This window comes from Rhopalosiphum padi, chromosome 2 (genome assembly GCF_020882245.1).
Source record: "Rhopalosiphum padi isolate XX-2018 chromosome 2, ASM2088224v1, whole genome shotgun sequence".
Taxonomy (NCBI): Eukaryota; Metazoa; Arthropoda; class Insecta; order Hemiptera; family Aphididae; genus Rhopalosiphum; species Rhopalosiphum padi.
Genome location: NC_083598.1, coordinates 46,549,417 through 46,576,565, shown reverse-complemented (window position 1 = coordinate 46,576,565; position 27,149 = coordinate 46,549,417). Strand labels below are relative to the sequence as shown.

The 27,149-nt window shown below is 27.2% G+C and overlaps 2 protein-coding genes across 2 annotated transcripts; both read right to left on the bottom strand.

The window, feature by feature from the left end:
* Positions 1-1,012: 1,012 nt before the first annotated feature.
* On the bottom strand, positions 1,013-5,621 carry LOC132918975 (uncharacterized). Its single transcript, XM_060980329.1, has 7 exons — positions 5,617-5,621; positions 4,960-5,011; positions 4,378-4,863; positions 4,200-4,268; positions 3,874-3,966; positions 1,639-1,743; positions 1,013-1,166 (listed from the first exon to the last, which is right to left on the bottom strand). The coding sequence occupies exons 1-7, from the start codon at positions 5,619-5,621 to the stop codon at positions 1,164-1,166; spliced, it is 813 nt and encodes a 270-aa protein (XP_060836312.1). The 3' UTR covers positions 1,013-1,163.
* A 6,322-nt stretch (positions 5,622-11,943) lies between these two features.
* LOC132920936 (uncharacterized) lies at positions 11,944-22,910 on the bottom strand. The gene is made up of 3 exons (XM_060983680.1): positions 22,679-22,910; positions 19,772-19,909; positions 11,944-15,262 (listed from the first exon to the last, which is right to left on the bottom strand). The coding sequence occupies exons 1-3, from the start codon at positions 22,691-22,693 to the stop codon at positions 14,156-14,158; spliced, it is 1,260 nt and encodes a 419-aa protein (XP_060839663.1). The 5' UTR covers positions 22,694-22,910; the 3' UTR covers positions 11,944-14,155.
* Between the last annotated feature and the right edge of the window lie 4,239 nt (positions 22,911-27,149).

Below are 27,149 nucleotides of genomic sequence, written 5' to 3'. Positions count from 1 at the left end.
TAAAAAAAAATTAAACTTAACTTTCATTAAGATACAATAAAAAATATTATCGAACATTGAATTTTATATTTTACATTTCAGTATGCATAATTCATATACTTACCTATGTATTATTATATAGGTAGTTAAACAATAAAATGTGAATTTAATATATTTAATTTTTAAATGTGTATCCACTAAAACTACTTGTCATCAAAAACAATCATGACTTCAAAATAAAAAAAAAGATTACTTATAGCTATATTATAATTATTTTAATTTTTTTTAAATTTTTGTACAAGAAAGCTTAAATAGTAAGATTGTATAACTAATATTTTAATTATTATTTTCAATTCAATTTTGTATAATATAATTTAACAATATAACTATATTGCCAACACAAACGTTGATTAAAGGTGCTAGATAATTACTGAAAAAAATAAATATAGGTAATATATACAAGGTGATTCTTTTATCATAAAACACTCATTATTTCAAAAAGGAATTTTACATAGTTTCAAGTTATTAAAAAGACTACGTTTTTATTAAAAAATTATATTTTTAAGTAGAGTTATACATATTCAAAGTTTAGACAAACGAGTGGTGTGGTACAGGGTTACCCCACAAAATGTTTGTCCACCACTCCGCTTGTCTAAACTTTAAATATGTATAACTCATAAACTACTCGTCCTAAATTCGATTTTTATGTATCAAAATACTCAGAAAATTATTCTGCTTTGGAATATGAAATTAAAACTCTATGATGTCATTCAAAAAAGTAAAAAACTTAAAATTTTTTTTAATAAAAATGTAGTCTTTAATAACTTGAAACTATGTAAAAAAATGTTTTCAAAAACATGAATACTTTTTGAAATAATGAGTGTTTTATGATAAAAGAATCACACTGTATATATTGTACATATTAAAAGATACGAAGGCTCAATAGAAAAACATAGGATTAATTAGTAATTCTTAATCTATGTTACATCTAGCAAGTAATAATACATAATTTATTAGGGAGTCTAACTATAGATAACTAAAGAAATTTAACATTTTGTTCATAATTTCATTGTTTCTTCAAATTGTAGTAATAACATGTATATTACAATAAATCTCATGATATAGTAGGTACCTATGTAGATAGGTAGTAGATATAGTTGAATGCTGCATTTGAAACTTACATTTTACTGAAAGCAATTTAATAAACATTAAGAAATTAAAATTCATATAGGTACTCTAGTTGAATAATGTCGCAGACTAAAAATATATTTTTATATACTTTGTAGTACTACAGTTAATTATTGCGTTGACCTTGTACGTACTAGTGTACTATGTAATATTAAACTTTCGATAGTTTTTCTTTAGATTTTCAAAAATTATTCTTGTAACAGTAATAAAAAAATTATATTAAAAGTTACCATCTTAAAAACATTTTTTCAAAGATATTTAGCACTTATAGAATAATTAGCTAATTTCCTAATAAAGTATTCAAAATAAAATATATAATGAATAAATTAAAGTAAATGGCTCAATGTTATGAAGACATTTATTTTTCTTTTATCAATTAATTTAAACTATTTCTTAAGAACAAATTTTAAACATTTACGGTGGAAATTGTGTTACTTTACAAATTTTCATAAGGTTAGGTTAGGTTCTTACCCAATTTTCATGGTTGATCTTAGTGTTATTGACTATATTTAAAATAATTGGATTTTTTTTCATTTGTAGCATTGTTGAAAATCCTGTTAAAAGTATCACCATTATCTGTTGGGCAAAAAAAAGATTTTTATCTTTAAGTAAATTAATAAAAGAGATTTTATTATTTGTAAATAACTTAAGTAAAAGTATTTATTTTTAAATACATTATAGGATCGTCAGTGTTTTCAAACTAACACATTGTAAATCATTATATATATTATTAAAATAGGTAGGTCATAGGTATAGATTTATTATATTGTTATAAATAAATAATTTACATTACGAAATAATTTTTAGAATATATTATTTTATGTGGCAAATTAAAATAATATTGGAGTATTGGTAATGTCGAGGCCGTACCTGGGGATTAGGTTCAACTCCCCCCCCCCTACCTTAAATTTTTTCGTGTTATATTATGTGGTTGTAAAATAATCTATAAAATTTTATAATAAAATTAGAACACAATTTTTTAGCTTAAAACCCCTCCCGAAATTTATTTACAGTTACGGCCTTGGGTAATGTATATTATTATACATGTAAAATAACTTTATAATTTTATATTATAATATTTTTCGTATTAATTTCATTAAATCGTGTTTATTCTGCAGATTTTATTTTGAAAATAGGAAGTATTTTCTTCGAATTGTCAATTGTAATTTTATTACTATTTATATTATTATTGTTTTAACTACTAATTGTACTGACTAGTAGTATTGTATGTATAACTGATGTCTTTGTTGATTTAGACATTTTAAGCTCAGGGGTAACAAAAAAAAAAACATTTACATACCTAAATTATTTTAAATTTAAAAAAAAGAGTGGGCAAGTGGGTATCGCTCTGCTGTAGAGTGTAGAGTATAGAGATGGAGAGAAGATCACTATAATGGATGTGTTAAATTTGACTGCAATGACAGGTATCATTATATAAGAAAAACGATTCTGAACGGAAATGATTTATCAGTTTAGGATAATTAGTAGGATACATTATATTATTAATATTATTACCTATATTTAAATTGTAATATATCGTTATTTTACGTGATTTCGTAAAAAATTAAATTTCATACGCTCATAAAAGTTTTTCTATATAGACGCTGGAGTTTTCAATTGTCTGCAAATAGCTTAAAAAAGTCAAAATATTTTGAAACTTTAATCGTAAATAGATAACGTTAATATAAAAATTTGGTGAAAATTTCAAGTATTTACAATGATTCTTTTTTGAGTTACAGCAAATTAAAAAAATCGATTTAGTCAAAAACTGGTTATGCGTAAAAATTCCCGTTTTTCAATTATATTTTATGGTTTTTCCTGACGCTTTAGAAAAAAATCAAAGCACTATGACTAATCACACATCATTGTAAAATCAATACATTCATCACTCTGTTCAGGATCTAAAACATAAAATACAAGAGAATTAATTGTCGGGATTTTGAGCGGTATGATATTGATTCATATAATAGAAAATTGGATCTAGTTTGTAATTTTAAAAGGCCAAAATTTTAAATTCACTGTATTTTTCAAAATGTTTGGGGAAAACAAATAAAATATTTAGTAAAAGGAGAAATTTTCACGAAAAACTAGTTTCAACAAAATCATTTTTTGTTTTTTTTAGTGTTATTAAAAAAAAATTATAGATATTTGAAATTTTTATCAAATATTAATTACATTAGCATTCTCTAAATAGTATAATTTCTAAATATTTTGACTCTTTGGGGAATAATAAGCATAACAAATTATCGATTACTTTTGGTCAATTATTATTGATAACATTTTTCTGCTTGTTCAAAAAACTTAAAAATTTTATACAAGCTTCCTCATAAGTTGTTATGAGGAAGCCAATTATACATATAAATTTGAAAAATACATAGTCACAATATTTTTTTATAAGTATGGTTATTTAAATTTTGACGAATTTCGTTAAAAAATCAAAAATCAAAAATTTGTAAATTATTTTATAGTTCGAAATGAAATTGGTTGAGTGAAATCCCATCGATTGAATTTAAATGGTTTAATAGTCTGGTATAAACTATTGTTATCAAATATCAAATATTTTTAATATAGAAAATATAATACTTTTAGAATGGCAACTTTTCGTATGTAATTATTAAAAACTATTTTATGATAAAACATATAGTGCATTACGTGAATATATACTAACACCAATGACATTACATCTAATTTGACATAAGTACTTACTGATATGACTAGATTCAAATTGATATTAAAAAATCCCCATGTATTTACGTCGTTCAATTCTGTTATTGATGTTTGGTTCATAAACATTTTAATCTAAATGTAATTAATACCTACATTATAATTATAGGTACAATAATAAAAATATATTATTAACGATTCTATGATTTAAATTGTTATTAAATAATGTGATAAAGTACAAAAGATGCATTTTAATTAAAAATAATAATATATATTTATATTATTAAACATTATGAATTATAATGAAAATTCTTGTAAATAATAATAATAATAATAAATAATAGATATGTAGTTAGAAAGTGGCTTACTTGAATTTTTAAGGCGACAGGTAACTTTGAAATCCGTATCAATCTTAATATTGATATAATTTTATTTTTCTAAAATTTAAATTGAAAAACATTAAAAATTACAATGCACAATATAATAATATAAAAATATTTTTGTTGCAAATAATAATGTGTGGCTCATTAAAAATAAAAATAGTACCTTATCAGTTATCCGAGATGCAGCAATAATAATAGACATCAAAAATACTATAATTTGAAGGTTAACCAAATGCATTGGAATATATTTTATAATATTTTGGGTTAAACTCATTTTTGATGAATCTATCTCATGATAAGTCATTAAATATATTATGTATATAAAATCTAAGAAATTGCATATAAAGAACCCTAAAAGTAATGGACCATAACTAGAATTGAATAATTTTAATATTGTACATAGTTTCGCGTGCAACAACCTGATGGTTTCCACTAACATCGCTATTTCCGAATGTGTCCATTCATCACGAATGGGGATTAATTCAGTAGGAAGGCACTTCCAAAAATAATTTAACGTTTGAAATCTATTTCCTATGTTAATGAGATGAAAATAAGTAAAAATTATAACCACATAGTCCGTAATATACGGGAAATTAAAAAGGTGTATAATGATAGAAATATGTAGATCTTGTGGTTTCCAAAAGTGTATCTGTATTATCAAAATGCCAACACAGTATATGAATAAGGTAAATAAAATGATATTCCAATTTTTTTTATTTAATTGACGATATTTAACCATGAATACCTGTGAAAGTAATGAAAGTTTTCGATCATATTCTATGAGATCATTTGACAACCTATGAAAAAAGAATACAATTGAATTAGGAACTATTATTGTCGGTCGATTGTAGAGAAGTTAACGTGTACATTATATATTTAATAGGTATAACATTTTATTTCTATAAATGTGCAGTGTACCAGTTAGGGTGGGTGTTAATGTGTTATACTGATCTTATGATTTTGAGATAGAAAATTACCAAAGTAAAAGTACTTCCTATACTTTAAATCAAATAAACTAAACAGCGATCGAAAGATCATAATGGAATAATAATTACATGCTCTTAGATGATGTTATTATATATTTTTTTTTATACCATGGTTATTTAAAGTGATAAAAATACAGAGAAAAAAATTCGTGTTTGCTTATTTTTTTGATGATTAATTAGAAAATAAATATATAAAATGTATCCCAGTAAAACCTATGTTATACGTATATAATATCTGATACTTTTGGTTGTTAAGAAATTACCAGCTATTAATATTTAAAAGGTTTGGTTTGAAGAAATATTTTAGTTTGTTTACCAAAAAAACATCCATTATTCAAAGGTATCCATTAAAAAAAAATTCACTGTAAAAATAATAACCGATGAAAGAGTATAAGTACTAAACATTAGTAATTCACTTCATCATAAGTTAATTGCCAATGTAATTTCTTAAGTATTCTCTTACTTTATTATACATATTTGAGATAATCTTGAGGCTATAATGACAGTCCAAAATTTAACTAAGCGGAATTGTTGTATGTAATACATTCCTTTCGTGTTATAAAAAATCAAACTAGATAATACTAACATAAACATTCGCGTTAATTCAAGAAATGAAAGAAATGATGAATCTATATTTAGGATTAATAGTCCTGTAGTTCCAAATGTATAAGAAATATTAATTAACCCAAAAATCTTGCCTACAATTAAAATAGGCTTCAAAACCGCTACAAAATCAGTCATCATTTTAATGTTTTCTACAACTGCAGAAAAAAAAATGTACGAATAATCATTTATTTAAAACTACAAAAGACGTTTTAGTAAGTTTTTCCTGGAAGGGACAATGACAATATTTGATCATAATACATAATGAAAATAAAGGTTTAATTTATTCAATATAACGTCAGTTAAACTCAATTTAAACAGTAATTTCAGAATTGTAATAAATTATTAGTATTTATTGCAAATACATGTCAAATGTCACTAAAAATCATCAACCCCTTTAAGATTTTTTGTAATTTTTCTATGTACCGATTGGAATTATATTTAAAGATTTTAATTTCTTTACTTGAGATAGACTTTTCAACATTTTTAATTTTTTTTTTCCTAACCTAACATTAAATTTAAAATACAAAAATTTTAAATATTAGAAATTTTAAATTTAAAAAATCAAATTTTATTCTTTGGATAATTTAAACAAATTTAATTAAAGGTAGAAGAGTTAATTTTAAGTAAACATTTTTAACATTTTGTTACCTGTCAGATAAAATGACAAATTTAAATCGATTTTTAGAATTCTTATCACTGAATTACAATTATATAATTAATTATTTATTATTAAAACTCTATTAAGGCAATTATTTATAAAACTAAATGTCATTATGTACTTATTCTTTAGTTAAAAAAAAATGTATTGAAATTTTGTGAAACATTACTATCATCATTTAATTTCTACCCAACATCATAATTCATTAATCATTAATAATATAAGGCGACCATGTAAAAACTGGGCTCTGTATCAATTTAATAAATTAATGAATAATGATACATGGAGTTATATTTTATTCTAACAATACTTTTGTTTCTTAAGTTTTCAACATACAATTCTAATAAACTAAAAATTGTATTTAAAATTAAAATATGAACTTTAGAGCTGATCTAAAAACAGTCATAATTTTAGTAATTTGTTTTACTCCTGAAAGGAAAATTATTAATTAATTCTAAATTAAATATATATTTTTAAAATTAAAACTGATACAAAGATAATTATCAAATAATATAAACTGAAATAAACCATTATCATTATTACTTAATCAAACATTATTAACTAATCTGAAAAATTGTTCATTATAAACTTTGCTTTTATATTATTAATCTTTTATTTGGTCTTGTCCTCATATATGTTTTCATTGACATAATTTTATTGTTTACATAAATGAATAAATAATTTGACTAAAATAACATAAATTATTATTAATGTGTACCAATGTATTAATTTGTTCGACATACAAACATTTGAAAATTTATACTCAGGGGCGTATTTAGAAATGTCTTATGCACAAAAAAAAATTTCAAATTTGCGTACATGGGGCATAGAGTTATAAATATAATATCTCATATAATAAAAAAAGTATAAAATAGGTGAATGGTGGTGGTAGTGGGGGGGTGGCACGGGCCAACATTTTTATTAAATTTATTATTTATTTAATAATTAGTTGTTTAAGATCCCAATGATCCCATGCATTGATTATAAATTATAATGTATGAATTCCTGACCTTTTGGAATGCAATACGTATATACCTTTTTTTATGAGATTCAACTAGGTAACTAGGGCGGTTGTAGGACACTTTGTACGGTCACCTGGAAGAAATGAAAACCGCGGACAGTTTGTACTATTTAAAGTAAAAAAAAATATTGAGACATGAAATGTTAGACATAATTTCGGTGGAGAACGATTCCGCAAAATTTGCGGAATCGTGTTGATTTTAATAGCCATTGATATACATACACAAATCCGCAAATTTAATATATATATTCACGATTCCGCATAATTTTAAATGCAACGTTGCCATTCCGAAAACAAAATCTATATTATTGTAAGGGCCGAGCCACACTTGAGTGATTTTGGCGCGCGGTACGCATAATACGACGGTGGCACACGGCACGCGCGTTAAAATGACGCGTGGTAGGTACTCGGGTGATACACGCGCGTTTTCACAGCGCGTCAAAATCGCTCTAGTGTACTCGTATAATGAAATAAAAATATAACGAAAATTTCGATAGAACGTATAAAAATGTCGTTTTTTCCGTTGTTAAAATAAGTTTTTTTGGCCAAAGTTTCCGCAACATAACGAATTAAACGTATATACAATTTATAAAACAAGAGTAATTAATTGTATATTTGTATATTGTATGGCAACGTTCCAATTAAAATTATGCGGAATCGTGTATATATATATATTAAATTTGCGGAATCGTGTTATAGCCCATAGTTTGTTATTACAAAACACAGGTAGTTAACAATGTTAACATACATAAATAATAATAATAATAATATAATAATCAGGGCTAGGATTTGTATACAATAAAAAATTGTAAAATATGCATTTTATTTACCAAAATATGCATTTAAATTGTTATAAGATAAACATAAAAGTATAGTTACAAGAAAAAAATTTATTTATTGAAATACATCAGTGGTTGGCTGTTTTTCTTCAAATAATATAATTGAAAAATTTAATAATTTAGAAATAAAATTTATAATTCACATTCAATAGTGGAAATATTTTTAATTTTATGTTTGAAAAACTTGAAAATTTATGTTTGACATAAAAACTAAATTTTATACTTTAATCAGTAGGGCTAGAATTAAATACGTAATATTAATATTAAATTATAAATATTAATTACGAAATATACTATAAAACATGCAATTTTCGCAATAATATTTATTTTATTCAATAAATGCAATAATATGCATTTTATCCAAAATATGCAAAAACATGCAAAATAAAAACACCACCGTTTACCTACATACTGTACAAAACGTCTCCGATCGAATTTTACCAATTTATTATCATTGTACAAAGTGTCCACGTTATGCAACTTAAACAATAGATAGTACAAACTGTCCGTTTATCAACTAGTACGTATAATGTATATCGATTGTGCTGAAATGACCTTTTTACCTGTAAGAAGTCCGGTTATCGATCCGGTGAATAATAAAATTAATAATAATAAAATTATCCTAACAATTTTAATTATTATTTATTATTGTTACTGTACTATTTTTGCCCTTTTGTCGTTATCTAAATAAAATTTAAAAATATTTTAATGTTTTAAATAGTATATGTATAATTATGTCATATTTTCCAATGTGGAAAAAATGTTTGAATTGTTTTTTGAAATATTTTTATTTAAATAAAAAAAATTATGGTAAACTGGGTGTACCTTGTACCTATCTTGTTGATAAAAAAAGTACTGTATAATATGATATACCAGTTAATGTTTAATAAACAGTTGGCGAAATTAATATAAAAAAATATCGGGTAGAATCGATTGCCAACGGAATTGATATTAACACGGCGGAATCGATAAAACGCCTTCAACCCATGTGCTCCCCTCAAGGGTCAAATTTTTTGTCGTGCACTATATTAGTCTATATTATATAATATATACCGTTAGTTATAATGTTATATTATATTTCTATATAACTTTAATGACAATAATATACACTATACTGTATACATAGGTACAGCAAAGCAGCAAAGGTATCCAGCCATCCAGGTGTCTTTTTAAATACTCGTATATATAATGATACATTTATTGATTTTCATAAGATTCATACTGTGTGATTACACCAAAATTATTTAAATTTTTTGATTGACAGTCATAACTTATGAGTATGTTCTGGGGTAGGTACTACTTGCTATATAGTTGCTGCTACAGTCTGCGCGTTAGGGTCTTGTGCCATACACGACCACATTCGAGAATCCATGTGTATAGAGCACAATTAAAAAAATTTCAAATTAATTGTATAATCAATTGTGCACTGTAGAGTTAACTGTGTTGACATGATCGTTGCTACACGTTCGGTGTAATTAAAATTGCGTATACCACTATCTGTACGATCGTACGGACAGCTTGCACGTATAGATATAGCACTAAAGTACACCATACTAATAACACGCTATCTAGCGCTGCGGGGAGTTAGTAGTTATTATTAGACATAGGTACCTTAACCAATCATTCTGCCGCGTGAACATTCCTCATCCGATAAGCTTATAATATACAATGTGTGCACCAATTCAGAGACGTACGCCAGATCACAGATTAAATATACATAAATAATATATTTAATTTATGATATTAGGACACACTTTACTGCACTCTCGATTTGCAGCTTAGGAAGGGTGTAGGACTTGTCGTATCCGTATGAAATGTATCCATCTTACTAAACGTAGAACATAGCAAATTTGAATTCTGCAAAAAACCCACTTTATAGTGTTAGCTATTGATATTAGAGTTGGTATAAACATATTATGGAACCTAGAGTAAGATCTAAACCTCAAAGCATCACGTATAGGCTCCAATCGAAATTTTAATTTTAAAGTAAGTCATGAGTATTTTAAAGTTTTAATAATTTGCATAGTTATAACTCACTTTAAAATTAAAATATCAATAAAAGCCTGCGCGAATGCGCGATGCTCTAGATAATATTCTTACGGCTTTATATTTTATAATAGGTAACCTAACTTAACGTTAGCAAAACGGAGACAACACTGAACACTGAACAGTGAACACATACGCGGGTTCAATATAATTTTTAAGCCGTTTTCACTGCAACTATGTCGTTTGTCGCGATCTTTGAATCGCGAAAATACAAACTCTGATTGGCCGTTGTAATCGTAGTAACACTCACTTACCATGGTCTATCGTGAGTTGGGCTTTTGGTCGAAATCAACATTTTAATTTTGGATGTAACATGACAGACGACGTAACTGTTAATCCAACTATGGTATACTGAGTGCTACCACGGTGTTTGGTACTCGGTATCCTTTCAACCAAACTACTGAACGCAGCCAGTATAGGCAAATTATTGTTTAGTGCGAAACGGGTTTAGTTGTGCACAAAGTTCCTTCCTCATTACTAAACCTCTCGTTACCTAACCTCGACGTGATAACGTGATTGAAAAAACCTAATATAAATTTGGAAACGGCAGGGGCCGAGAGTACTCGTGTGCAAGATTGTATAACGCCGTGAAGATTTGGGTAATGTGCGATTGCTCTGTGCCAGACTGCAAAACAAATACCGTTTTTTGCTATAAAAAAAAAGTAGAAGATCCAAGTATGTAAACAGAATAATATACCATTATATTTTTATTTTTTTATTTCACGGATAAAATTTGAACTTATCACTAGCATAAATCACAGGGTATCATTTATATAAATACATTATTTAAAACAGAGAGCAAATAACTTCTGAATCAAGTTATATCGACTTTGGAAAGAGTTTGAGGAATAAATAATATTATTGTTATATGAAATTTGAATTACGGACTTTACTGTCTTTACTTGAGCTATTTTTAGAAAACATTAAGCCTTTATATTGAATATATAGGTAATTATGTTTTCTATATCTGATTTCCACTCATATCGAGTAATGAGTTTAGATGTATATTGATGATGCATTCAACTGTTGAATAGTTTAACTATTCAATTGACAAACAGATTAATATAATTAAATTTTCCTTTTAATGTCACGCTGCGAACAAAATAATATTGTTGAATACATTCATTGTACCAATAAAAAAAAATCTATAATCCCACAAATAAATCATTATAATTCTTATAATAATTGAAATTAGACATGGTATTATTGCTTATTAGTTATTAGTGTTATTACATTTGTAATTTCGACGACACTATTGACAAGTATTGGCAGTAATCATTGTCATATTGGGAACGGCAAAAATATTTTATGTCTTATATGATTAATAATATAACGTGGTCGGGTTGAGTGGTTGACCTCGTTAGGTGTAAATCATCCAGGAAAGGTGGTTGAACTTTTAATTACTAATCTATAAGTAAAAGATTTATAATCAGTAAAGATTGGTAATTAATCGGACTAGTTCAAAAAAACATTATTTTACATTATTGTTTTTTTGAAAAATACTTTGTTAATTTGTAATAGGATGAAAACGTGAAAAGGTATATTTATAAGTTATAAGTAATAGATAATAATATATACATAGAAAAACTGTTTATTATGTAAGGTAATACATTTAGGTATTTTAATTAGTAACAGCAACAATAATAATATAATAGAAAACAAACACAACCGTAGTCCTGTAGCAATAAGCCTACAACATAATTATTATATATTTATAGTGTAATATGTACATAATAATAATATAATATACTATATTATTGACGTCTTCAACATAATATGATATGTTTAAAATAAAAAAAATAATAATAATACAACAAGACAAAACCAATATTAACATTACGGTCGACTTTTTATAATATCTACTAATATTGTAATATGATACATTATACCTAACTTAATAATAATAGTGTAAAAATGACATTCTTATTATAAAAATTACAATTTAAACGCGTTAAGATTATCATACAAAGTATAACAAAATAGTGTAGGTATTTAACACTCACCAACGTTAGTTATATTATGAGTTTTATGACTTTTAATACTAAAATGTAGTATATCTGTATACTCACATTATATAGTATATATCAACTGTTGATATGAAATGCCGTTATTGGTCCTCAAATATAAGTACATAGGTACTCATATAAAATTTGAAAAATTGTTTATAATCAATGATTATATTGAATCTTTTAGACGCAGTTTTAATAATAGAATAATTGCAATTTAAACACAAATTATATAATATTGGAATGCAACGCTCATCAGCATAGGTTTCTAACGGTTTCTTGTTTCCGTTCAGTATGCATCTTTTTTCGTCAATTGTGATTTTTTTTCAATGAAAAATTGACAAATATATTTTTGTGAAGAAACCTAATTGCTCGAAATAAATATTGCTCTATATGATGTTATGTGCTTATGTGTTATGTTATGTATTATTTTTATAATTAGATAGATTTTAAAAGTTAAAACCTATTTTGGCTTATTGTATAGTTTTTTAGAGATGATATGATATTATATTATATATTTTTCTTCGGCTCACATACATATAGAATATGAGATTCAGAGATTAGAACTAATAGGTAGGTATTTTATTTTCAATAAAAATTATCTACATGGCAAATAGTAACTTTCTCTAGAAAAATGTCCGGGTTATTGTTCAATTAAATTTGACTTATTGATTGCATTACTAAATATTATTGTAATTTATACGTCTAAATGGGCGTCTTATTATTGTAATATCAAACATATTTTTTTTTAAGTTTTACAAATTATTGGTTTGTTATTTTCAAAATGTTCAAAATGAATAAAATGTAAACGTTTGCAATTTGTGTATCAGTATCACTGACCCCATATGCAATTGTTATCATGGAAATTGATGTACTATAGTTATATTTTAGACTAGGTATTATACTTTTATGGTTATTGATTAAAAGAATTAACGAAAGTATGTGAAAACTTAAAACTGTGTATAATAAAAAGGAACTTTATTATCAAATTTATGTCACAAGTTCGTAACTTACTATTTTTTGATTTGCGTATTGTAGTTAATATAAAACAAAATCTCGATTCCAACGGAGTAAGCTTAAGACAATTATTTAAAAGAAATATAATTAATAATAAACATGTTAAAATTTAATAATAATTTACGCATTGCAATTGTTTTTGAATATGTATTGAAAAATAAACTAGGTAGCGGGTGGTAGATATATCTAAAGATTTAAAATAACTTATTTCTATTTAATTAGGTAGGCTTTTAAATACCTGCGACGGTATATCAAACGGCCTTATAAGAATATCGAGGCGGTTGCGATAAAATATTTTAAAGACATTCAAATGAGAATGGTAATTATGAACGATCGGTACCCGGTTGGGCGTAAACAAACAATTTATGTAATTGACGACTATGATAACTTTAATCTCGATGGTTAAACGCACACACGTGCAATAGGTATTATTATTGAAAATTGCAATTTTGGTTTTATTCTGTAATATTATAATTGGTTTTCACAAAAGAAATTTTTTTTTAAATGTATTATATGAACTGTATACCTAATATATATTTTGAAAATTTTTCCAATTTATAATATTATACATTCCTATAAAACTGGGGTTCTCGAAAAACGAGTAATCAATGAGTGCACCAAACGTGAGCGTTTAACCATCGATGTTCTATAATAGTCACGGTGTATAGATATTATATATTACTATGATGGCATAAGCTGCGAACTCGACTTAAGTATTACACTACACGCAAACTTACACGTAAATAGGTATACATTACTTATTCACTCGTCGTCGTCGTAAAAACTGTTTACGGCGGCGGCGTGGCCTTGATAGTTGGGTTCGAAGTACTTCCTCAGGTACTCGGGCCGTTCGCCGGAAGAAGTTTTGGCCACGGCGCCCTGCAGATGACCGTGCTCTTTGGCGGCCGGAAACTGGTATTCGTCATGCAGACGACCGCGATGATGTGGGTCAACGCCGTCGCCGCCGTCGTCGCTGGCGCTCTTGGCGGGCCACTCGAATTGGTTTTCGTGGGACGTGGCCGGGAACTGCAGCGGCGCGGGATAGTATTCTTCCGGTGACGCGCTGCCGTAATCGCCATGGGCGGTGGGTAGACCGGCGGCGAACAGCGGCGGCAGCGCGGAACCGTGATCGAAATCGGCCGGTTCCGGATGCGCCGCCGGCGTCTCGAAGTGATGATCGCTGTGGCCGGCCGGCACCACCACCTGCAGTGGCGGTTCGTAGTGATCGTAACCCGCGGCCGGCGACGGCGGGTGCGGGAAGTGATTGTGCGCGGCGGGCACAATCGGCGGCTCGTAGTGATTGTAAACGGACGGCGGCAGCTGTTGCTGCTGATGGTGATGGTACTGGTGGTGATTGTCGTAACCGTGCGCCGGCGGATGCTGCTGCTGCTGCTGATGATGGTGGTTGTACTGATGATCGTCGTAACCGTGCACAGCGGGCTGTTCGAAGTGACCGTTGTAGGCGGGCGGCGACGGCGGTTCGTAGTGATTCGTGAAGGTGGGCGGCTCGTACTGATGATGACCGTCGTGCACGGTCGGCAACGACGGCTGCTGCAGGTTATGATAATAGTCCTGACCACCGCCGTTGTAATTGGGCGCGTAGCCGCCGTCGCCGTCGTGGTGACCGTTAGCGGTGTTCAGGTGATGGGTCACCGTGTTCGGGTGATGCGAACTTCCGATCTTCTTGACGGTCGCCTGGAAACCGTTTTTCGCGTCGGCAGTGTACTCGACCAACCTGATCGAACCGTCCGGCTCCACCAGGCTGTAGTAGCCGCGCACCGTGTCCCCGTCCCGTTCCTCGTACTGTTTCTTTATGTCGCCGGTTTGCGGGTCGTGGACGCCGTACTCGAAGCGGTAAGCCGGATACGACTGCGTGCCGCGGAAAATGCGGAAATCATACAAAAACACCGTAAACATTATTATTTACATTCAATTTTGTAAGTGACATATATAATATTATTGTTGTTGTTAATGTTATACTATATTGTCACGACAAATTGGTCATCGCCGAACCTTTAAGTGGCGACGACACCGAATTCAAGACGTATCGTCCTGAACATTTCTCCTCCATGCCTTAGGGTATAGTATGTTTCAGTAAAGTGTTTGGTGGTCGAGGGGAGAGAGCGCGCTGAGGTAATTTTTAAAATCGAATATACATTTTCAGTAATATATAATTATTCATATAGGTCGGGGCTATAATGTAGTGTAGTTATTGTGTTGTCAATTCGGCACTCTTATAGGTAATTATTACAACTGCCCAATAATTCGAGTTCTATCGGCCTCTAGAACGAGGCCCACTGTAACACGCGTCCCATATAGCCGCGCACAACTGTAAATCGAATCTAGTTTTTTCGGTCGGCACATCTTTAAGAAAATTAGTCTGGACGTTCTCGGCGGCGCCGCTGATAATAGCATAGACTTTCAAGTGTTTTCGACCGGCAATGTATAATATAAAGGCATTACATATGTATAATACACTATATTGCGTGTACGCGGGGCGACTGGGTGAGCCATTTTTAAATTCGTTATTCTATTAGTCAATTTTAATGTATTAAATTTCACGGCTAGTTGAAATAAATATCTGTGCAGACAAAAATAATGTGTTGCAATATGTTTTTGTCGGGGAATTCTATATTTCAGACTGTATATATTTGTTAAACTGTCATATTGTGATCGTTAGGTACTGTAAAAGTGCAAACCAACAACAACGTATACCCACATAAAATACTAAATATGGTCATTCCTACAAAACTAAACCAAAGAGATTAAAAATAATCATATATAGACTACTGCACCCATAATGGAAGCCAAAACAATAATTAATACAGGTATAGTGTATACGATGTTGCATTAACATTATGGTTTTGCATAAAATCTATAGGATCTAGGCCTTGGAGTCTTTTAGGGCAGTCGATCGAACTATGAACCAGAGCCGTGCCGTGAGGGGGGGGGCTAGGAGGCATGCGCCCCGGGCGCATGGTTTAAAGGGGGCGCCAAAATAATTGAAATGCTTAATGATAAATAAAATAGGGGGCAAATATTTTTAATTTTGCCCTGGGCGCCAAATCTTAACGGCACAGTTCTGCTATGAACCACCAATTATAAATCATATATATTATATATTATATTATTATAAGTTATATTACTAATTGTAATATCATTCTGACCACTTTAGCTCTATATTCCATAAAATAATAAAATAAATGTATGAACGCAAAACAAATAAATAACTGCAATATGTTACGACAACGTTATACAGAGCAATATAACTATTTATATGGGATGAGTTACACTATTATAGTCTATCTTTGGTATTGTCGAAAACCGAACTAGCCTCTAATATAATTTAATTTTTAATTTAAAAATTAATAGATTTAGTCAACAGGTTGCCTACCTACTTTGTTTGATGACGATATGTATTTATACCAGACATCAGATCAGTATATACCTAGTACCTACATTGGATATATTATTTATTAGTTATTAAAAAAGCCATATTTTTTTTTTAGTTAAAATTATTATAATTTGTTTTTTAGGAATTTTAAACGTGTAATGCGTATTATAATATACATTTTTTTCTTTTAAAATATTATTTAGGCATGGTAGCAAAATATTAGATTAAATTTGGCAGGATAAAATATGAATATTGACCAATTCGTAAACATGATAATTTCACAACTGAGGCCGTAACATATTATAATTTGCAATATATAAACAAAACGCATTATGCTAGACAAATATATATTGTACGAGCACGAAGACGCTTTGAATATTTCACCTAGTGTAATATATTTTGTCTTAATCCGTCACCGGCTAGTGACTATCGTACAATATTCGTGTGTAACTACCAACTAATAATAATTATTATACGAAATGCGGACGATGACGGTGTGACTGGCAAATCGCGTCAAGTGGAACGCGCGCGAGCCGCAAATAATTCAATTATACCTGTATAATATCATTATAATATTACTATTATTAACAATAATATAGGTACCGGCTCGTGCGAGTGTACCTATAAAAAAATATTATATTACATGGGTGTATTGTGTTCACACATCTATATCATTATATTATAATACATTGTGTTCTGTCTCCGCGGGGACGTCGTTTTGTTATACGTTTCGAATGTACAAAGTATATATTATTATTGTACTTATTATTTATACGTATGCGTATATTCTGTCGGGAATTTCGAAAACTGTTCTTTTACTTCGATATATAAATTAAAAAAATGTCACCTCCGCCGATCCGAATATAGGTAGTATATTGTATAGGCACTTTGGGTTGGATAACAGCATACATATATATAATATTATAATAATATATGATACTATTTTTTTTATTATTATTATTAGCATACGTTTTTTAATTTCAATATCGACCGAGTCTGTACGACAAAAAAAAAGCCTCAATATATTTTACATAATATTATATTAGCGAGTCATAATAATAAATTGTGGGTCAAGAGTATAATATGTGCGGTAATATTAATAACATTATTTTATCGGCGTACAACGATTAATATTACTATATTATTATTTTAGTCAAACGGATGTCTACTTTTTTATGTACACACGAAACACACGTCTATTTGAATTATTGTATTATGTTATTACATGGCGTGACGACGGATTATATATTATATTATACTATGTATCATATAATATTATATAGTACGTTCGGCCGTTCAGGGTTTTAAATGTATTGTAATAATAATTATTATCCGTTAAAAATGGTTTTTAATAAACGACGCCATCCGGTAAAATACGCGTTCTTAGTGAACAAAAGATATTACCTATATATTATAAAATTATATACATATTATATAGGCACCGGTAGCTGTATATATTGTTATACGTACCTGCCCACCTACCTATATATTACCTACTATATTAGATGGTATGTTTTACTTTTACGACACAATATGTGATTCTTGGTTTGCCTACTTTGATAAATATTGTTTAGCATTGTATTAATTTATTCGTAAATATTATTTAAGTGTACTGCAATAAAATGCACCTAAATGTTTAACTTGACGATTATGTTTTCGATACGCGTAAATTAGCAGTCTTTACAAAATGTTGAAACCACATCAATTTCACGCTCTTTCACGCAAGTTCGGTCCATAGCAATAATTTGCCCATTTTTTTTCCAAAGATTTTATTCATATTTAATTTTTGAGCGATCGAGATATTTTCCTATGCGCACCCATACATGATTGTGAAATCAAATCATTATATTGTCACAACGCCAATCACAATCAACTGTTCTACCTTTATATTTGAATATAATAATATAATAATATGTACCGCAGAGTGATGCAAATACTACAACTACATGTTATGATGAACAGTAATAGTATTTAATAATTACCTATTAAATCAATACTAAAATCATTTTTAAATTTAATTTCCGTGGAGAAATGGTTTATATGAATATAATATTTTATTTTAGAAGAAAATCACAGATATGCAAGATAGCAGTTCGAACTTCAAATGTCAAATATAATAGCGGGAGAAGAATAACAAAACGATTGCAAGAGAGATTATTCAGAAGATATAAACGTAATTCGTAAGTGAAATTATCAAGTAGGTATACGCCAATCATCTTTGTGGATGAAACGAGCATTCTGCAGATATTTGAAATATAGTAATTATATTGTTCGTTAAAAATAGAAAATACCAAAGAATGATTGATTATTATTTAATGCAATAATAATAATGAATACTATAATAATTATAATGAAGTACCTAATCGTAATTTTGAATATTTCGATTAGATACAATTTTAACATACAAATTTTTAAGTGCTAATTTATAGATGATTTTTTTGATAGTTTGTAGATATATATGAGTATAACAATATTCTATCAAATTACTCAAACTGTTTTAAAAACACTTCAATTTAGAATTTAATTCAATTATATTGAATGACATTAATTCTTTATACATTTTTTTTAGTTATCATGAATATGACGATTAAAATAAAATAATTATTTTAATAAAATCAAAATACTTAGCGTAGCGCTTAATATTTATTATTTATATAGGTACATTTTTACATTAGTTTTTTTTTTAGGGAAATCATTCATTTTAGTCATAACGTCCTAAGCCCATAAAAAACTCATAAGTTATAAGTACTTAACTACTCTATTTTCTTTTTTAAAAATTCTCATTCGTTTCTTAAGTATTAATAATGCATTCATAAATTATACACGTATATAGAACAGACCACCGTGTTTTATCGTTTTATTATAACTTTATGGGAAAATACTGCAGTGTCTCTTATAATATTATACATACACTATATTTATTACAATTCCGGTAATATATTTTTATATTATGCATTGTTTATTTTTATTTTGTTTAAACTTACATAATGATCATGATTGTATTCTGGTGCGTAATATTCTCTTTTTGACACCTTCTTATCACTTACGTCAGCGTGTTTGGTAGTTTCTACGTTTTCCGCTAAACATGTTTGTACGAATAGCCCAAAAACCAACAAAACCGTCTGAAATAAAAAATCACTAAATTAATATATATTTTTTCTTTGATTTTTATCAATGAAATACGTGCTATATATACGCTCGTGTTGCAAAATAATTGTGATAGAATTGATAATTCAATCAATATATAGTATTTGCAATATAACTAATGAAATGTAAAATAATCAGTTTTAGAATATTTTTATTTACGTTTCTTCATTTATAAAAATAATTGAATTAATCCGTAACATTTATATGTCCATGGAAATAAAAAAAAATATTAAGATAATAATAACGACATTAATAATTCACCTACGCAGATATAAGGTCAACGATGGTCAATTATAGATTAATAACAGTTCCGCTAAGTTAGATTCAAAATTCAAATCGTCTGTGTGCTGTTATAAAAACCATATCTGATTTAATAACTCTTGCTATTGTGGATAACCTTGTTTTCTGATACATTTTTTAATTTAATATCCCTAAATGTTTTAATTTTGCATTAAGTTTAGAAATTACAGTCTTGTAAATTGTAATGCACATATGGATAAATAGATTACAGTGTACCGAGCATAAAGTAATTAAGCCTGACGCGAATCAGTATAGGTACAACAAATTATTTTTGAAATAGAAGTTTAAACACTTGTTTAGTTCTTAATTTAAATATTATAATAGTGCAGTAAATTAGATTCTGATTAAGATTTAAAATTATATTTGACAAAGATTTAAAAAACAAAATATTTTTAATTTTTCAGATTAAACAATGTAATTTTACTAATCAAGTCCAGACCTTAGAATTTTAGATATTTCAATTAAAAGTTAATTTTTGATTTTTTCATTAGCTTATATTATATAAACGATTTAAAACTATCGATAATCGTTGAAAGTCAGAAAATGTGGTATTTAGTATTCTAGTAGGTTTAAATGTTATAATCCAGCTTACATTTCAATTTTTTTTACTATTTCGAGTGCAATGATTTATTTATTCTCTCGTACATGATAATTGATAACATTAACTCAACACTTTGACATGAATGCCGTACACTAGATTTATTTAATTTACCCTGCAATATCTAGTCTGGCTTTTATAATAGTTATCCTTTTACGATACAATTATGAAAACTATTACTAACTGAAAAATGCCTTAATAATAATAATAACAATTAGTGACTCCTTTGTATTCCATGATATTTTTTTCGTCAGTTTGTGATCAGATTTGATACAATATTACCTGTATTGAATATTTGTATTCAAAAAAATAATATGTAATGACAAGAGATTATAATTGACACTTTAATAATACACATTAATAATATTATATATTATTATCATTATTTTACTATGTTATTATATTATTATTATATTATTGATAAATACTGCACATTATATTCTACTTTTTTTTATTAAATTAAAGATTTACGTATTTTGATGTCCATATTAAATCTGACAAATTTAAATAGTTACTATCTGTTTTTTTTATACATAGTACATAGTATAATTTGATTTACATTATTCACATCGCGGCATGTGAATTAAAATAATGATTTTGAAAATATTACCGATAAGGTACACAATACACATTTATAATTTTACGTTTTATATAAAACATTTCAAACTTAAATTTCTGCATTATATCTATTTAAATATATTTTAAATGTTTTTAGTAAATATTTAAATGGATTTAATTTTAATTTTAAAGTATTTAAGTTAGTAATAATGTAATTAACATACTTATTAAGCAACAGATTTGTATTAAAGTGTTTCACAAACACTGTATCGAATTAATGTATTATCAACAAGTATGGACCTAAACAATTTATAGGAATGTATGTAAGGTTATTTAATGTGCAATATACGATGTAATTGCAAACATGGATATGTTTAGTTACAGTTACCCTTAAAATTGATTTGTTATCAACAAAATAAAATTCATTTTTCATCGTACACACCATATCAAAAATGTTTAATTAAATACTACAATTAGCATTTATCCTTTTTATAATAAGTTAAGCGTTTATTTTCATATTATTATCAAATTATCTAACTATTATATATTTATATGTACAATTTTCTATATTGTTCGAATTGAATTAATTCGCTATTAAATGATGACTTGTAAAATGTAAATAAATAATAAGAATTAGCTATATTTTTTTTTTATGATTTTTTGTAGTACACACTCATTTGATTTGTAATTAAAAAAATCACTTATTAAATGGAAATAAAACCATTTTTATTGTATGTTTGTAAAAAATGTCAAGTTGTAAAATGAATAATTATAGTAGTAGTTATAATATTAACTCAAGAAATATATAATTAAATTGGGTATTTATTTATTATTAACTCTATAGCTTCTAAATAAAAAATAATGCTTATTTATATTTTACGGATCATTAACTACATATCATTCATGTAGAAATTGTATGATTGATTTATTTTAGACTTCACTTAATAGTTTAAATTAAATTTTACAATGTAATAAAATACAGAGATTCTCTATATCAGAGCATAATATACCATTATATATGCTACTAAGTATTATCACAGATTTATTAAGTAATGTTATTATAATATCGATGGTTAATATTAAAAACTTAAAAATAAGTACCGATAATAAACAATGTTCAATGAAAAAAGTTTATATATTTTATTAGATGTTGAATTTAAATATTTTATAATTTATACTACAATGAATATAAATAAATATATTATTAATGTATCCATGTAATTTTTTGTATTGTTTTTAATTTATTATATATAATAATATAATTAAATGTATAGATAATTTTACAAACCTTTGGGTCTCTCATATCTTTAAGTCTCCGAAATGTATTTTGGAAAAAACAGTATGAAAAATAATTTTAGAACCTTATAACATTTTATAAAAATAAAATAATATGTTTAAATTGTACGTTTTAACCAATGTAAATTTATACAAATCAAAAACACGTGTAAAAAATTTAAATAATAATAATATAATAAATTATTCAAACTAAACGTCCAATCACTTCCACGCGACTATTCATGACGTTATTTCCCGCCGACACTAATATATAGTTCTCCTTCTTAGCTCGTTTTCACGTCCTTGCTCCTACCAAATATTGGAACCCAAACAATAATAACACGAAAGAAAACGATGACCCCCTATGATGGAGTACTCAATTCTTAAATGATTTATCTATCGGTTGAACGCTCTTTGGGCAGATCAGGGCGATGTGTTGAGACAATGATGACTGCAGATGTGGATGATAAATTTCGTATCGATGCGTGTAACATTTCAGTTAACCAACAACTTATCCCCCATAAGGTGTTTCAGTTCTATATCCAAATATGTAGGCCACTATAAAACCTTATAAAAATATGTATGCGATTGCTTAAGGCTTTTAATATTAATAGGTTGATTCATTTTCTCGACACCGCAATCTGCAAAAGCAGAACTGGTAATATAATCGTTATTCGTGAACTATTGTTAAATGTACGGAGGTTTCATTTTATGGATAGTATTAGTTTAATATTATATACTATAATGATATAGCAGTGATATGCAGCTAACAGTAGGAGAAAATGTAATTATAAATAAATATAGCAATTATTCGTGGGTAAATAGGGTACAAAGTAAGTAATCTTTAGAATAATACGCTCGAAGTGTAACGTATTTTATAAAAATGGTAATAATATTCATGGAAATATACCATAAAAGTAATAGAAAACTAGTTATACAAATTAATATGCCAAAAAGTGATATACTGTTATATTAAAAAAAAAACAGTTTGCTAATGATATAAAAATTACTGTTGGAGCTGTTATAAGCTTATCCTTATATTGATATGATAATAATCAGTATAGCAGTATAGGATTTATTTATAAACCATAATGTAAAATGTTGCTATATTTAATGAAAATAATAAATTAGTTTTTATGGTACATTTTTCAATTAAATACTTCAAACAATTAAACCTATATAACTTAGATGGTGTAGATTATTATAATGCGTTTTACCTTTCGTAGGTAATAGCGTGTGATATGCATTTCAATTTAACAATTTTTTTGTAGAATATTAGTAGGTACTTGATAAATAATATAAAATCTTATAAACCAATTAAAATATTTTCAAATTTAGTCACCGTAGGCATTCTATTATTATGTTTAAATAATATTTATGGAATACTTTAAGGCAATTTTCACCGATGCTATGTATAAATTCCCTGCCAAAGTCAGTACCCTGCAGATTTCTAATGTCCTTGTATGTCTTTCAATGACATAACAATTATGACGTCAAGGCAATATTGCTTTCCGGATCAACGAATCTGAAGGTCGATTGAATGGCCGAGTAAGTCTTACTTATCAAAAATAAATAAATATACGTACTTATTGCGAAAACTTAGCCCGCTTTCTCGGGATCATAATGTCATCTACTTAACCTCAGACACGAACCATCGTGAAAATATACAAAACCAATAATCACTTTTAATTGTTATTTATTTTGGAATATAATTAGGTAGATACCTACTAATGAATTAATAGTTTAAAAAAAACAGAAGAAAAAAACCGTTTACAATTCACTCGTGTTTTTTAAATTATTAACTTGTAACCACTAGCTATAGCTATTGATAAATTGATTACTTAGTAATAATATTATGGCGATCATGTATTTTATGTAATATTTGGAGTCGTAAAGTATTGTATACCAATAATAATATATTATTCCTCTCAATACATTGTTATAGGTAGGTACTTATGAATGAATCGTGGTAACATAATAGTATTACGATTCATAACTAAATGTTAAATTAAATTAGATTATAATGATAAAATTGTAAAAATGTATTTTTGCTAAAAATGCTAGATAATAATATTTGTTTACAGATATTTATTATTTATTAAAACCATGGGTTCTTATTTAAAGCGTTTACTATATTATGAAATAATAATGTTTTCATTAATTATTCCAGTAGGTACAGTTAAGTATGATAAGCATATTTAGATATTTTCTATGATGAAACTTTAGGTGTAAGTATACATTTTTTTTATGTATAGTGCGATTAACAAATAATAATAATGCTCATCCTATTTTTCATTTATTAATGAACTTATTATTCTGATTTTTGGGAGTTTTAAATTTACATTAAGACCATATTCAAATATTCATGACATTTCCTACTATATATAAGAAATAAATGCCATATGACAATAAAAAATTTCTGATTTCAAATTTAATTCCTTTTTTGTATTTTAATTTATTTAGTGGGTATATTTTTTTTTAAATATTAGTGTATTTAATTCAAAACACAAAATAGTAGTTTTCAGCTATTAAAATGTTTATACAAAGGATTATAGTCCTTGAAAATAATTTTGTGAAAATATTAAATAAATTAGATATAATATCGGTTATTATATTATGATAATTTTTATGAATTATTATAAATAAATATAAATTATTGATATTAATATTAATAAAAAATTTTAATATCATCTATATTCCAAACTCAATACCGCATGAACCAATTATCCTTAGTACATAAAGTTAAATAGCTAAAAACTATACATAGTTAATTACAATACATTCATTAATTTTATAATAATATGTGTTTTTTTTTTTTAATTTTTGTATCTATCATCACGTTTTGGAGTAGTAATGGTGCTTTGGTTTTTGACTTCAGCTCCGTTTTGAAAAGGAAAGTAAATCTAGTTGGTACTTTGGGTGTCAAAAATAAAAGATTTTCAGTAGTTTTTAAAAACCCTAAAAAAGTAACGGAAAAACGGGAATTTTTACGCATAATCAGTTTTTGATAAAATCGATTTTTTTATTTTAATGTAACTCAAAAACAAATCATTGTAAATACATGAAATTTACACCAGGTGTTAATATTAGAGTTATCTATTTACGATTTTTGTTAATAAGCATTTAAAGTTCAAATGTTTATAAAATATGTCAAATCGCGAAAATTTGAAAGGAATTTTGAAGTTTAAAATTCATAAAATTTTTGTGATTTATACCTAAGGTTAAGTAACTTAATACAAGATTCTCCATAAGTTTTCCCTTCATATAACTGTAAAAAAAATTCCAGCGTCAATACAGAAAACATTTTATGAGTATATGGAATTTTAATGTTTACAAAATCACGTAGGTATCCTAAAATGATTTAAAACATTTGTTGTTATTCAAAAACTATAATAGTTATAGAAATTTGAAACTTTCACTTTTGAAAAATAAGTTCCTTGTATCAAAAAAAATATACATCACAATTAAAATATAGGTAAATAGATAATAATATACGTAATACTATATATAAAAACTGACAAATCATTTCCGTTTAGAATCGTTTTACGATACAATGATACCTGCTGTCATTGCATTCAAATTTAACATAATATGCATTATAGTGACCTACTCTCCACCTATACTTTACAGCAGAACGATATCCACTTAAACACCCTTTTTTAAAAGTGTAAATATTATTATAATAAAACAAAAATAAACACATTTTAAATAATAAATTGTTTCAAATGTTTGACAAAATTTAAAATTTAAACAAATAATTATATATTTATTAAAAAAATAATGTATATCACTCATTTAAAAAAATTGCATTTGTTCGAAAATCATTTTTTGAATCGCTTTTATGGTTAGCCCAGTTAATATTTAGGTCATACTCTATAATGGACATGAATTATGAATTCCGTATAGATTTTATGAATATCGAGTCTAATAGACTTTTAAGAAACATTATTTTTATGTTTGTATTTGTATTCTATCATTCAACTAAGGTGGTCGGCCTGATAGCCATGTTTAAAAACAATGTAATTGTCCTACTCCATAGGAGGGCTATTTTACACATTCATCAATCAAATTAATATTATCGTTTTGTCACAGTGGACAAATAACGGCATGTCTGATTAGTAGATATAGCTTCGGATATAAATAACAAAAAAATTACCAAATTAGTCACACAGAAAACTTGGCGAAAATTGATCTAAAATTATGCTCAATATACATTTGTATACTAATAAATTTTACTTGAAGGACTAAAATATGTTGTCATGATATTCATAGACACTACATTAATTGTGTTCATAAATAGGTACAGGATATTGTAATGTATCTGATGGGCGATGGCCGATGAGCAAATAGGACGCACATCTACACGGTGCATAATAAATTATAGGTAATAATTGCAGATGCCCAATTGTAAATATACCAAATATCCGTGTATTATATTATGATTGGTATAACTATTACTTATGAGATTATTTTTAAAAAACAAA